We start from the raw sequence: 14,945 nt of genomic DNA on the forward strand, positions 1-14,945 counted from the left end.
TTTAAAATAAATAGTTTGTTTTTCTTTTCCTAAAAAAAAATAAAAAGCACAACGAATACTGAAAAGGCAAACTTGTCCTGCGAGAAGCTAAAGATGTTGGAGAGTGTGTCTTTCTCTGTCCTGCATGCATATTCTTAGTGATTTAAATACAGAATCCAAATTAGAAAGAGGTTGGAGGGGCATGGCTGGTGATATAGATAGGTGCCACTTGTTACAAGGAGGCCACAGCAGGTGATACTGAAGAAGAGGCATTATGGTGTTTTTCTGTCTCTTTTCGTGAGGTTTGATGAGTTTAAGAGAAAAGCCCTATTAGATTCGCAAACACTGTGTGGGTCTGATGTGAGCATTCTTCACTCTGTGGGCCACGTCTCCACGAGGTGTGGACAGAGAATGAACCAGAGAAGCAACCCCCCCCCCACACACACCTCCCCTACTCTCCCCCATCATCCCCTCCAAGTTGTTCAGGAGCAATAGTGAGCGAGATGGTTGCCTTCTGAAGGGGCGAAACTCTGTTCGACTTTATGATCGTACTCCTTCGTGATTATTGCTTTCCTGTGTTTTCACAGGCACTTCAGAGGATCGGGCTTTGGCTGAAGTCGAGTGCGAGAGGAGATGGGAGAGGACCGGTGGTGGTGGTGGCGACGGAAGAGGCGAGTTACAGACGGGTGTTAAAAGTGTGCTTGTGAGCTCTACCTTGTTGCCTGCGGCTGAACGCGATCACCCAGCAGGATACTAATCTGTCAGCGGAAGCACCGAGGCCGCGAACGCTGGTGCTTCAACGAGCCAAAGAGCGCTCTCCTTGTCCCGTGTCGGTGTCAGAACCTGAGGACTCTCGGCTCAGTCCACTAGCCGACTTCAAGGAGATCAAGGGCTGTGACCGAGGGTGGGGGGAGGGGAGGGGGTGTGGGAGCGACGCCGAGGCTGCAGCAAAAGAGAGAGGCTGTGAGGTTCTCGGGTGTCCAGCCTCCCTCCCTGCTCATGTCAGTGTCTGCACAGCATTTGCACCACGTCTGTTTAGTCCGCGTGGTTGTTGACGTGCTTCTTGTCTGAGGAAGACAAGGCCTCCGATCCGTCCTTCCCCTTTCGCCCTCCTCTCCCGGTCATGACCTTGTAGCAGCCACGGGCGATCTTATACATCCAGATGGTGTTCAAGATATCCAGGGCGATGCAGGAGGTGATCCAGGCCACCTGGGCGCCCGAGCCCAGCCGCTCAAAGTCTGCTGTGCCGAAAGTGGCGAATACGCTGGCCCAGTAGGACGGCATGACGGCGATGCGCACCAGGAAGAACACCACCGCCATGGCGATGCCGTTCAACACCACCATCTGGTGTGATCGGGGGTATTTTAATGCCTCAAAGAACCACCTGGGGAGAAAGGGTGATATGATATGTCCACCATGTGGCAAGCAGGACAGAATAAGTTGACAAACGGAGGATGATTCACAAATCAGGCTGACTCACCTTTGGTTCACAAACGGTGTGGATAACTCGGAGATGAGGCGAAAGTTGGCAAAGTAGGGAAGCACGCCGCGAGTCTGCAAAAACCAAACGTACAGCTCATCATAAATTCTGCAAGCAGAGTCACAAAACCCAGTATGACCCAAGAACAATCCAGTGTCTTGCACTAGATCTCCATACAGACTGAAAGACTTACCAACACGTATCCATAGGCGTACAGCGCCGCCAAGTGGTGACAGACAAAAAAGCTGTCCCCCATAGTGCTCCAGTTACATGCTAGCAGCACGAGGTCTGAACAAACAGGGGGAGGGAGACATTGGTCACAAAGCTGTCACAATACGCAGAAGGATGAGCCTGCACACATAATGGTCATTTAAATGCAAAAACAAAACAAAAAAAAAAAACAGCAACTGCAGCAGTGGTGAATCCAAGAACAAGAGAGGGTACATTTGCTCTAATATCTTGTCTCATCTAAGACAATAACAAAATAATAATTAAAAAAAATACATCTATGGCAGAATTTTTTTAATCTTATATCTAAAACGTGGTAATAAACTTCTAAAACAGTCAGCGTGCAGCCCACAGAGGCAGAGATATTCTCCTGGTTCTTTCAGACTCACATTGTTAGCTTTGAGCTGATAAAAAAAAAAAAAAAAAAACAGTGCAAGTTTTTTTTGGATCAATATTAAAGTCCAGATCCTTTTATGTCTTTCAAAGCATTTAATTCGATATGACCAACATTGCATTGTTATTTATAGCTATAGCAAAAAATGATTAGACAGCCACCGCGCACCAGCAGTGAATCTTAAGAAACACAAAGTTACTCGTGTTGAGGACATTTGTAGAAGACAAATGTGAAGGCTGAAAAATGGAATGACATCCAAACAGTAGTCAAAGGCTTCAATTCCAATTCAAGTGTGCAGAAGAAGACTGAATACTTACGAACTACACGAAGAAATATTTCTGACTCTGTTTAAAAAGAGCAGGATTTAGTGGCATCTTGACTCTTCACACTGCAGCCATCTGATCAGCTTTACCTCACGCTCCTCTTTCAAGTATCGAAGATAATCTACAGTGCGAGACTCACGGAAAACGCAAAAGTCCCTCTGGCGAGCCAGTGTTCGGTTTGTCCCCTCCGGGCAACATACCGGGTAACATGGCGCGTATGAACCCGGTGCCAATGTAAATACGACGTGTCTATTCTACTGTAACAAAATCACAATGATCCTTAGATTCAGGTGATTATACACTGATGAAAACATTTTACTGTAAGTGCACCTGTAAGTTCCAGGAAAGTGCAAATGGACAGATGCCTTTTTATAGCTACTCGTTGACATTTGATCTCGAAGCATTACCTTTCGCTTTTCTATTCGGAGTCATTTTATCTGCATGTTTAATTGACTGACTGGTCCTCTCAGTGAGTCCAAGAAGAAATTGTAAACGAATAAAAAAAAAATTAAAAAAAAAGGAAAGGTAAAAAAAAAGAAAGAAAAGCTCACCGTATAGGAGGTAACCACAGGTTATGGCTACATTTAGTTTGACAAGACCGGGGTCACCCCTGCGGTAGAGGAAAGAACAAAGTGTCAAGGTCGTTTCAGCACAGCCGTACTACTACCACTTTGGAGGTAAACAAGCCAGGAGCTGCTTCCTGTTAGAGGAAAATGTTAAGTTGTTTCCCTGATTGATAATCCACTTCGGCAAAGAAAACACGATGCAACTTTTGCCGACTAATTGACGCAACGATGCGTAACGCGCGCGTCATGAGTCGCGTAGAAAGGTCATTTGAGGTCGATTGTCTAACGTATGCGGTTAGGTCTTAATTCAAACACGCCAGCATGTTGACGAGGCTGGAAAAGAGGCTGTTTGTGGAGGATCCACGAGATTAGAAAAAGCACTTTGAAGGGAGAAGATCTACATTGCTGACAGCGTTTCTCAATAAACGGTGATCAGCGGTTGACTACGACCTGCTCTGCTGACCGGCAGGTGTCCTTGCAAATAGCGTCGCTTCAGAGCAACAATGGAGGTGTCTCCTCTTCAACAGACATCCGATCCCAGTATCAAGTCACAAGGATCGTATAGCAAACGCCCGGCTGACTGCTTGTGTAACCGGACCTCACGACACGCATACTGTACGCATGCTAAAAAAAAAAAAAAACTCACACTCGCGCGCGCGCTACTGTCCGACAGCTCACCTCAACCACCAGATGACCCTGCGCTCACTACTGCCAAATTTCAGGCAAAATTTGCGGGGTAAAAAAAAAACGGCCTCGCGTCGCTGCGAGCACTTTGACTCGGTGCGCATGAAAACGCGTGCGACATGAACGCGTCTTTTCTCACGTCACCGACGACTCGCGCCAGCATGAACGGGCAACTTTGTCCACAGCTCAGCAGTCAGCCATTTCTCGCCGGCTCCGATTATGCATCTCATCTGATTGCGTGTTTCACAAGCAAGCGCTCCTCCTCCACAGCACTTAAGCCAATATAGCTTCATCATAAGCTTTGGAGCATTTTTTTATTTTTATTTTTTTAACAAATATGGGAACAATAATAGTCCAAAATTACACGACAACACATACTGTAGTGTTTAGTCACAAGAACTGTCCTGCACTCCCCACTGCAGTACCTACAGGAATTGAGGGCTGTGTAATGTACCGTACTCTATTCTCTCATTCATCTCCGTGACAGCGGCACACGGGTGCCTTTCATCTACGTCCCGGACAGCTTTGCTTTAACGCCCATTTGTACTGTGTGATTATGGGCCGTCTGAGATGAAAGTTGTCAAACATGAGGGAGAGAAATGTGGTCAAATTCAGGGCCAAAACCCCATGATGGGACAGCTGCTACAACAAAAAGGTCTACAAACTAATCAGAATACAAGACGAAAGAACACAGAATACACTAGCTGGCACGGCATAAATAAGCCTTGAATAAGGTTTTGGGGAAGAAGCACATATGAAAATTAGTCACTGCGCTTATCTGATACTGCACATGCCATGTTATACTTGTGTGCACGCTTTAAGACACATGACTGTGTGTGTGTGTGTAACATTATACAATCTCAGCAAAAAAAAAAAGAAGAAAAGAACTGATTCTGAGCACTTTGTGGGTGTTTAACAAAAGCTCATGAAAAGATGACGCTGATCAATTTTTTTTTTGTGTGCCGAGTTTGAGCAGTTACGGGAGTTTTCTGAACGTGACTTGAAACACCCCTTCAACCAAAGATCCTAGAAAAGAGGGAGACGTTTAAAACAGGATTATGAACATTTTCTTCCCGAGTCCTGATGTCTTCAATCTCAACTTGTTGAACCACACGATGCATTACATAAACCATTTCCAGCAGGTCGACCCTCCACTTCACGGAACCCCTGAAAACTCGGTCCTCGTCCCCTTTGTGAGCATGGCGCCGCGCACGTGTGAAGTTCAAGTCCAGATAAGCCAATCACGAAATGCAACAGAGGCTGAGCCCGTCAAGACGCGGTGCGCGTTAACGGAACGGATTATGATCACGGCAAAGGCCGCGCTGCCAGCCGGAGTGACACCCTGAAAGAGCCCGAGCAGCAAGCGCAAAACAATGGCGGCTTCTAACAGTGTGACTCCGGCCCTATTGAGAACGGCAGGCCGAGGGAACAATGCCGCTGTGTGACACGTCTTAATGACGCTGTAATGCAATCAGATTGACTGGAGAATTAGAGCTCGCGCCACTGCCGTGTTGCAACGCGATGAGCTTTAAGGCATTAGTCTACTGCCGCGGGTCCCCGAAGAGGATAAGCCGAGAGTTTCGACAAGAGAAGTGAAGAAATAAAGCTCGAGTTGGAACATTCACACAGGAGCTATTTCATGACCGTCACCTTTCCCTCACGGTCGCTGAAGGAAGTTACGCGACGGGGGGAACGTTTTTTTTTTTTTTTTTTCGTAAAAAGACAAAGCGGCTTGGAGCCCTCGCTAAGATACGGAGGTCGCGGGAGGGAGATAGGTAGCCCCCCATCTTACAGTGGTGTGAAAAAGTGTTTGCCCCCTTCCTGTTTTCTTATTGTTTTGCATGTCTGTCACACTTAAGTGTTTCAGATCATCAAACAAATTTGAATATTAATCAAAGATAACAAGTAAACACAAAATGCAGTTTTTAAATGAAGGTTTTTATTATTAAGGGAGAAAAAACAAAATCCAAACCCACATGGCCCTGTGTGAAAAAGTGTTTGCCCCTAAACCTAATAACTGGTTGGGCCACCCTTATCAGCAACAACTGCAACCAAACGTTTGCGATAACTTTCAATCAGTCTTTTCCAGCTGTGGAGGAATTTTGGCCGACTCATCTTTGCAGAGTTGTTGTAATTCAGCCACATTGGAGGGTTTTCCAGCACCAACCGCCTTTTTAAGGTCATGCCACAGCATCTCAATAGGATTCAGGTCAGGACTTTGACTAGGCCACTCCAAAGTCTTCATTTTGTTTTTCTTCAGTCATTCAGAGGTGGACTTGCTGGTGTGTTGTGGATCATTGTCCTGCTGCAGAACCCAAGTTGGCTTCAGCTTGAGGTCACGAACAGATGGCCGGACATTCTCCCTCAGGATTTTTTGGTAGACAGAAGAATTCATGGTTCCATTTATCACAGCAAGTCTTCCAGGTCCTTAAGCAGCAAACCAGCCCCAGACCATCACACTACCACCACCATATTTTACTGTTGGTATGATGTTCTTTTTCTGAAATGCGGTGTTACTTTTACGCCAGATGTAACGGGACACGCACTTTCCAAAAAGTTCAACTTTTGTCTAATCAGTCCACAGAGTATTTTCCCAAAAGTCTTGGGGATCATCAAGATGTTTTCTGGCAAAAATGAGACGAGCCTTAATGTTCTTTTTGCTCAGCGGTGGTTTTGGTCTTGGAACTCTGCCATGCAGGCCATTTTTGCCCAGTCTCTTTCTTATGGTGGAGTCATGAACACTGACCTTAACTGAGGCAAGTGAGGCCTGCAGTTCTTTGGATGTTGTCGTGGGGTCTTTCGTGACCTCTCGGATGAGTCGTCGCTGCGCTCTTGGGGTAATTTTGGTCGGCCGAACACTCCTGGGAAGGTTCACCACTGTTCCATGTTTTCTCCATTTGTGGATAATGGCTCTCACTGTGGTTCTCTGGAGTCCCAAAGCTTTAGAAATGGCTTTATAACCTTTTCCAGAGTGATAGATCTCAATTACTTTCTTTGTCATTTGTTCCTGAATTTCTTTGGATCTCGGCATGATGTCTAGCTTTTGAGGACCTTTTGGTCGACTTCACTTCAGGTCCTATTGAAGTGATTTCTTGATTGAGAACAGGTGTGTCAGTAACCAGGCCTGGGTGTGGCTAGAGAAATTGAACTCAGGTGTGATAAACCACAGTTAAGTTATGTTTTAACAGGAGGGGCAAACACTTTTTCACACAGGGCCATGAGTGTTTGGATTTTTTTTCTCTCCCTTAATAATAAAAACCTTCATTTAAAAACTGCATTTTGTGTTTACTTGTGTTATCTTTGACTAATATTTAAATTTGTTTGATGATCTGAAACATTTAAGTGTGACAGACATGCAAAAAAAAATTGGAAATCAGGAAGGGGGCAAACACTTTTTCACACCACTGTACGTCCCTTTTTCTCCTCTCTGTTGACCCCCCCTCCCCCCACCCCCACCCAGGGCCGACAAAGGGATAATAAAAGCGAGGGAGGTGTGCTGCATTGATTCCACAGCCTGAGATGTGGGGTGCAACGGACAGCTCGAGGCAGGAGGAGGCTCGCAAGATCTGGTGGTGGAGGGGAGGTGCGGGGGGGGGGGGCAGAAGACTAGGCTGCTGTTGATTGCCATGAAAAGGAGACTTGTTGGTGGGAATCTAGTCTGCTAGACAGCCAGAGAGGAAGCAAAACAGAAGGAGAGGGTAAAGGAGTAGAAAGAGGAGGAGGAAGGAGGCTGTGTTGTAAAAATATGAGAAGTGAAAGCGAGAAAGGTTTTAGACGACTGACTGAGATACTGGAAATAAGACAGAAATGTGAAGAGAAATTACCATTTCTCTTTTTCAGGAGTCATTGATGCAAATAACACAGTCAGCAGTAGCGGAGGGAGTGGAAGAAAGACAGAGAGAAGGCAGTGAAGACAAAAATCAAAGGTTAAATCCACTGAATCGACAACTCTCTGGAGACCTCACTGACACTACAGAGTCTCTCCGGCTCTCCCTTCTCTCTGTCTCGCCCTCTCTCTCTCCCTCCCTCTCCCTCTCTTTCTGATGAAGGGAACGCCATCTCTGTCACTCCAAAAAGAATTCACGATCAATCCTGATGATCCTGCACTACTCCCCCACCTCCTATCTTCTTCGCTTTATCTGTTTCCACCCTTCCCATGTGAGCTAGTTGAGACTTGAAGTCTAAAAAGTCAGATGTGAGAACACGGGTTTCTCCTAAAAGCGCCCAGAGCGTCCACACTGCGCTTTATTTTCTGACAAGGCGCAATGTAGTAATATTTTCCCTTTTACAGTGAGTTTCCAGAAAAATGTCTGCGTTGTTTACGAGGGATTATAGGTTTGCATGTTACATATGTATTTTGTTCAGCAATTTCTTTTTCTTTCTTTTCCTCTTACCAGACAGGGTTGGCGTTGACCTCGTCATCGAACCACAGGATGTACAAGCAGAACAAGCCCACAATCAAGGCGTGCACAGTAGACACCAACCTGGGGATGGACACACAACATCAAATTAGCAAACATGACCACACAGTAGGAGGTTTACAGTCGGGATTTCTAACTAACAGGAAATCCTCAGTCTCGTCTTTTGACACGTTTGCTCATGCTTGCATATAGTGTGTAATTACATCCATGTTGTCCCCCGTGTCCACGCGAGTTTAACTTCTGTTTTATCAGGCCGGAGCCAGCATCATCCCTGGCTGTTGGAGTGGTTATCTGGGCCACTGAAGAGATACTCTAGAGATCGAGGAGCTCTTATCTTCCCTCCACCAGAATCACAGTTCCTCCACTGTCACCATGTAGCCTGTAGATCACAGCAACCACGAACTGCAGCTGCTGGCCTGGGTCCCGGACAAAACTAGCTCCACAGACAAACTACTACACGAGTCCATTATTCCTATTCTTAAAAAGGATAGTTTGCCTATTTTGAAGTGGGGTTGTACGAGGTACTCTTTCACCGGCGAGTATATTTCCTGCAGCAGATGGGGATCGACTCAGCACGTCCCCATGTTGGAGAAGAAGTCAGCTGTACTGGCACAGAAGCTACGCGGGTCAGTAACAAAACATATGTTCCCCAACTAAAACAAAAATCGATATCAGTTTAAGTGTACACTATATTTAGAATATTTCCACCGCTTTGCCTTGCCGTCAGACAAGCCCTTTGCAACGGGGTTTGTGTTGTTGCATGACTTGTTTTCAAGGGTTATTCCAGATCCGAACTACCGTGTCAAAGCAGCACAATAACACAACTAACTAACCAGCGATAAATCAGCTAATTCGACGTTCTGCAATTTTAAATGACTTGTGTCTTTAAAGAGTGATATAAAGAAGCAGTTCCCTGTCAGAAAGAGCTAACTGACAGTAAGCTAAAACGGTGAAAATATTCTAAATATAGCAAACGCTTAAACTGATGTTGATATTTTTAGGTCGGCCTGTTTCCAGCAGCACATTGTTTAGCTTCGGTGTTGGTACTGCTGCCAAGCTGGGGAGGTTCCAACCCGTCTACTGCAGGTAAATACACAGACTGCGGACCATACAACCCCACTTCAAAAAATGAAAACTGTCCCTTTCAGTGTCTAATGATGGAATAACCAGGGAGGAACTTGGCGAAACTGAGTGTCAATATAGCCATCCGTTTAGGCTATGTTACCAATCTCGCAGCCTCTTTCTGGTTTGTGTTGTTGTATTGAGATGTCACTACACAACATTTGTTTAAAAAATTTTTTTTTTTTTTTTTTTTTTTTAAAAGGACGTCCAATTATAAAGAAGAGGGCAGACAAAAAGACGAAAGGTGGACAGAAAAAAAAAAAAGAAAAGAAAAGACTGTGTAAAGTGTCTTCTGTGCTGCTTTGTTCAACACTAGACTGCACTTTCTTTAGAAATGCTTCTCCCTTCTCTCCTTGCACTTAAGTTGTGGTTACATAAACAACACACTGACACACTGAGAGCTGGCTGTTATGCAACGGTAGACCACTCTGAAGTAAACCGGTAGACCACTCTGAAGTAAACCGTCAGTGCTTTGCCTTTGGACTCCTTGGTCAATGCACTCCATTCTCTCAATTATGGACAAACAGGCTAATGTAGCTTTAGTTGTATGAAGGCAGGGGCTGTCTTTGAGCGCTGCTGGACAGCAGACAAGATGGGAGGGGAAAAAAAAAAAAAACGTATAACCGAGAGTCAGTGAAAGGTGTTATGCAACTACAAATTATTGCTCCCTGAACTTCACCCCCGAGGTTTCTGCTTGAAACTTTAAACCTCTCTGTGCTCCTCCGGCCGTTCACATCGCAGCTGTAGTTGCGTGGAATGAGGAGTTTGGCCTGACACACATCAGGGTCCATCTCAGAGGAGCCGCAGTTCCAAAAACACTCGTGTTTGCTCAACGGAGGTCAGCCTGGTCAGAATTTCATGAGTTTGCAACATTAAACAAATATAGTATTGTTAGAAAGTGTATCTCAATGGGCTCGTGGTTCAACTTAATGATGACACATCGACATTCTTAAGAACAGGATGGAGTGAAAAACCAAATAATAGTACGTCCCATCCAATATGTGTGGTAAAAAAAAAAAAAAAAAAAAAAAGTCCAGCCCCGGTCTCCAAAATGAAAATACACTCAATTTAAGTGTGACAAAAGGCCTTTTTATGGTGGGAGAGCAGTGGGTGTTTCCCGTCACCCACCTGGAGTTCCACTCGGTGAGCTTGGTGGCCGGCAGCCGTCCATAACCTTGTGCGATGGCGGAGGAGAGCCGCGGGCAGGCCACGGAGAAGAAAAGCTGGAAACCCACAAAGCTGCCGGCTAACACGGTCAACTCTCTCGTCTCCATCACTCACCTAAACACAGTGGAGGGGAGGCGGGGAGGGGAGGGGAGGGGGGAGGGGGATGGGGATACACAGAGAGTGATACACATCGACAGGTTCAAATCGATGACTGTCAGTCATCATGGGCAGCGCCAGAAGAGAAACCGGGGTGGCGCTGACGGTGAGAGGGGCGAAGCGGCACCCCGTGTGGTTCGTCCAGTCCGCACAGGAAAGAAGAAAGAAGAAGTGAGAGAGAGAGGAGGGGGGGGGGGACGGGGGACAAATATAAGCCAAAGACATGGGCTGTCTAATGCAAGTGACATGAGAGCTTCAGACAAGCAAGGGCGTAGAGGGTGGGTGGGTTGGGGGGAGGGTGAGGGAGGGGGGGAAGAGAAAACAACAGGCACATGAGAGAAAGTAAGAGTTAAGGGCAACAGAAGGGAAAGAGTGACAGAAAGAGGGAGGGGAAAAAAAGTTACCATATGTGAATACACTAGGTAGGGCAGCGTTTAAATTCGGAATAAAAGGTCTCCATTATTATGCATATTTTGCAAGGGGATTACAGCGAGTTGTTTAGAACACACCAAAAGTCCCTGAGACGAAAACAAAGGAAAGAAAAGAGGATTTTCAAGATGAAGCAACGGGTTCAGTTCACGAGACGGAGAAGGCTGCTTAACAAGTGTTTAGGCAGATTTTTACTTCAACGATGCTCTTTATTATTCCTCTATTTATGTTAAAAAAAATATGTACGTATTAGACCTTCGGTGTTTTTGCTTTGTGTCCTTATTGCTGGCACTTTATCGTAAAATGCAAATCAAAACCAATCAGAACAAGGAGACGCCGCAAATCCAATGCAAACTATAGCATTTGAACACGCGCATACGTGTGCAGACTAACTGAAGAACTGGATTTACTTTCACTGGGTCAACAAACTAGAAACCGGTCTTTTCAAATCACAGGTAATCCGTAAAGACGGACTGAAATAGCACTGAAAAAATGTGCCTGTTTAAATGGTCTTTTCTGAATGAAAACTGAAGAAAATTCCTCCTTGAGCCCTCAGTCGTTTAAAAAAAAAAAGTATTACAGATTGATGTTGCTGTATCAGTTTCCCACAGTAGCGCGTGATTAGTAACACAAAAATAAATAAAAATGCAGGCCCTGCTCTGAGCCACCAGACATCTCTGGATTGACTAGCAGCAACAACAGCTAGCTGACTTTTTGCCTGGCACACATCCAACAGACAAAATATGAAGCTCGGACGAAAGCACGAGGAATCCCGACAGTGCGAGCAGCTTGCGAGTCGTCCTCGTCCATTCATTCAGCTGCAGTTGCACCAACACTCGCCACATACCTGCAACACCCACTGGAACAGGAACCAAACAAGTTCAAAGGAAACACCGGATCCCGAAGTGCGTTCTCACACTGACCTTTCATTTGTTCTTTAGTAACATCAGCTCTTATAAACGCCCTGTGTCAGCACTGGTTTGGACTCTGGCCTGATAAACTCTCAGCACTTCTGATTAAATCAGACAAATGTTGCAAGCTATTTAAAACCACTTATTAGTGATGAATAGCATTGTGAAAGGCAAAGGTTGATACTGACTGGCAGACACAAGAGCCGGGACCTTATATAGCCATAGAGATATATATTTAACTAAATCACTCTGTTTGCAAAGCAACGCAAGGCGTTTAAGCTCCGGGAAGCACATGACCCTTCAGGCATGTACCTGACATTAAGGTCTATTTTTTTTAACTCCAAAATGTCCAGCGTCATGCTTACATACTACCCTGCAAAAATACAAGGAAGCACAGCAGAGGAATACGGTGGTGAATCACTTCAAGACAAAGTGCCGCAAGCAAAACCCATCAATTTAAATTCAAAGATTACAGCGTGGCTCAGACCCACCACAGGTAATCTTCTGAAAAATGTTCCACTTCAGAAACCCTCCGAAACATCTGCAGAATAAACCCCAGAGTGGATCACATTCGACGTGAGGACCAAACAACTCGGAAATACACATTTCCCTCTAATCAAAAGCCGCTTGTAAGAAATGCAACTCCTACTCCACTCGGCTTCCCAATGCCCCATTCTCTAAAAACTGGCATGGTCAACGGGGAAGCGAAAGCAAAGGCAGGCCATTCTTCTTGTGGCGGGAGCCGCACCACCCTGAGAGCCACTTATTGTCCCCCCGGAAGAAGCAGCTCCTGCCGGGCCACTGTTGATCAATATGCACCATGTGTCTGAATAATTCATTGTCCTTCTTCACCTTGCAGGCTGGTTTCACGCGGCCCCCCCCCCCCCCCCCCCATGGGAAGGAGCGGCACACGGAGCCCTCCTCCACTGCGGACGACAGCCCGGACAGGAGGGGTGCTCTGCCATCCACCGTTTGACCTTGCTCCGCTTGGACTTATCCTGCTGCTGTCAGCAAACCGTGACCCCGTGACATATCGACCCAAATATAAATAATAGCGGTTCAATTTCCCCACCACCACCACCACCCACCACCACCCTGTTCATTTGGAAATCCACACCGGCCGGCCCCCGTCTACCGCATTGCTGCGCCGGACCGGCGGGTTTGACTCGCTCCGGAGCAGCTCGTCCTCGGCCGGCCTGATCACACCGATTCCACCCCCCCCCCCCCCACCCGCAAAGCACGTGACATGAATACTGAATTAAATAATAACGGGGGCGATTATTGCCACCCCCCCTCCCCACCCCCGGGGGGCAGACAGAGAGGCTCGCATACATCCCGTCTGACCCCCGACAGTAACCAAACACGTTGTGTGTGTGCGCGCACCCCCCCCCCTCCAACCCCTCCACCTTTTACACCTCCTTACTGCCGTGTGCACTTCAAAAGTACAAAGCGGATATGTAGAAGAAATGGGTCTCTTTCTCCCTCCATAAAGTCCAATACGCTTTGCGGCGTAGGTTACACACACAAAATAAATAAATAAAAAAAGCACAACAAAGCAACGCAGACAGCTACATGTGAAGATGTCCTACTATCTGTCGGGCCAACAAATCGTAAACCAGGAAACACCGATATTTACAATACGAGCCGTCTCGGCAGGTGTTGAACGAGTTGTAAACGAGGCCGGAACCGCGTGAATTTCTGGAGCAAAGTTGTCGGGCGCTTGAAACCGGGAGGACCGCTCCGCGGCGCCGGCTGATGTCCCGAAGACCTGCGCGGCGGTGGCGGCGGCGGCGGCGGGGGGGAGGAGGAAATGTCTCCGACCCGAGAGAGGTGAAGGCGGCGCGCGTCGGTTTCGCGTTCGTAGGAAGGAGTCACCGGGAGAGAGGCTCCCCCGTTACCTGCTTATCCGTCGCATAGGTCTGCGGTTGAGCTCCCGTTCGGCCCGGTTCTTCTGCACTTTCTGAACAACTTGACGGTAGCTAGCAAGTCGGCTAAACTGACACAGCCCGCTGGCTCTCCCCGTGCGACCCCGGGAAAGAGAGAGGAAAAAGCCGCCGGCTCCGTCGCCGTCGCCGCCGCCGTCTCCTGTGCTTCGGAAACAGCGCCGTGTCCGAGTAATCATTACCGATCGGACAACGACGAGTTTCTCTCGCGGCCCCGTATCCTCGCCGCCATGTGTTGGTGGCTTTCGGTCCGACAAGAAAAGTTTTTTTTTTTTTTTTTTTTTTTTGTACTCGTTTTATTTTGGCGTTGACAGTAAAGGAACGAAGCGGTGACGTCGGCACGTATCCGCCCCCGCGCGCGCACGCCTCCCCTCCCGACACCGGGCTACACCCACGAGGAACAAAGGCCACATTGCAATGTGATTGATTATGAGATACCGCATTGCTCTTATGTCCATTGACAACAAAATCACTCCTTTACACCACGGCTCGTTTCTTCATGCGGTATAAAGATCTAAGCAGACTTTAGTACTCCGACTTTCTCCAAGTCTGTATTCATTTTTGTCAATGGTAGCCTATATTCAAGCAGTGCAGGCTTTTTTATTTTTTTTTATTTTTTTTAATTCAATCTGCAAATTGCATCAAACAGTAACTGATCAGTGGTGAAAGGAGTAGCCTAGTAAAGTGCCAACACAGCAATGTAAAAATGTGACAGTCCTCCATGAAAAATCCGGTTTATAAGAAAGGGTACAGTAATATTAGCAGCAAAGTGTAGCCTAGTTAAAGTATTAAAAGAAAAGTGCTGAGTTGGTCCCTCTTGACTTATATATTATTAAAGATGACGTCATTCGATTATTAATAGTGAAGCAGTGTGTCAGCAGCATTTTACTGTTGCAGGTTGTTTGAACTACTTTATATTCAGTTTTATAATCAGGGAAAGCAGATACATCTGAGGGGTTGTTAGATGATGATATCGAGGAAAGAAGAAATAGCAGCTTTTACACACACCTGTTTTCAATTCTTGGATTTTTTTCACTTATCTTAGATTTTTGGTAAGATATTGGATCATTTTAACGTTTATAAAGCTAAAACCATGTAAGAGGTTTAGGTGTGTGTGTGGGGGGGGGGGGTATTTGGAGGAG

The 14,945-nt window shown here is 46.4% G+C and overlaps 1 protein-coding gene across 4 annotated transcripts; it reads right to left on the reverse strand.

The window, feature by feature from the left end:
• On the reverse strand, positions 1–14,129 carry tlcd4b (TLC domain containing 4b). 4 transcript variants are annotated; one of them, XM_069701138.1, is made up of 7 exons: positions 13,497–14,129; positions 10,326–10,478; positions 8,049–8,138; positions 2,956–3,014; positions 1,653–1,747; positions 1,460–1,533; positions 1–1,363 (listed from the first exon to the last, which is right to left on the reverse strand). In XM_069701138.1, exons 2-7 carry the CDS (start codon positions 10,469–10,471, stop codon positions 1,015–1,017), a joined length of 813 nt encoding a protein of 270 aa, XP_069557239.1. In that variant the 5' UTR covers positions 10,472–10,478; positions 13,497–14,129; the 3' UTR covers positions 1–1,014. The 4 variants fall into 4 exon arrangements, with proteins under 4 accessions (XP_069557239.1, XP_069557240.1, XP_069557238.1 ...); XM_069701139.1 differs by having other exon boundaries at positions 13,759–14,128; XM_069701137.1 differs by having other exon boundaries at positions 10,326–10,748; positions 13,759–14,128.
• Between the last annotated feature and the right edge of the window lie 816 nt (positions 14,130–14,945).

Source organism: Brachyistius frenatus, unplaced genomic scaffold (assembly GCF_029030835.1).
Source record: "Brachyistius frenatus isolate BFR_SWC_R1_liver_20210118 unplaced genomic scaffold, ASM2903083v1 Contig_36, whole genome shotgun sequence".
NCBI lineage: Eukaryota > Metazoa > Chordata > Actinopteri > Embiotocidae > Brachyistius > Brachyistius frenatus.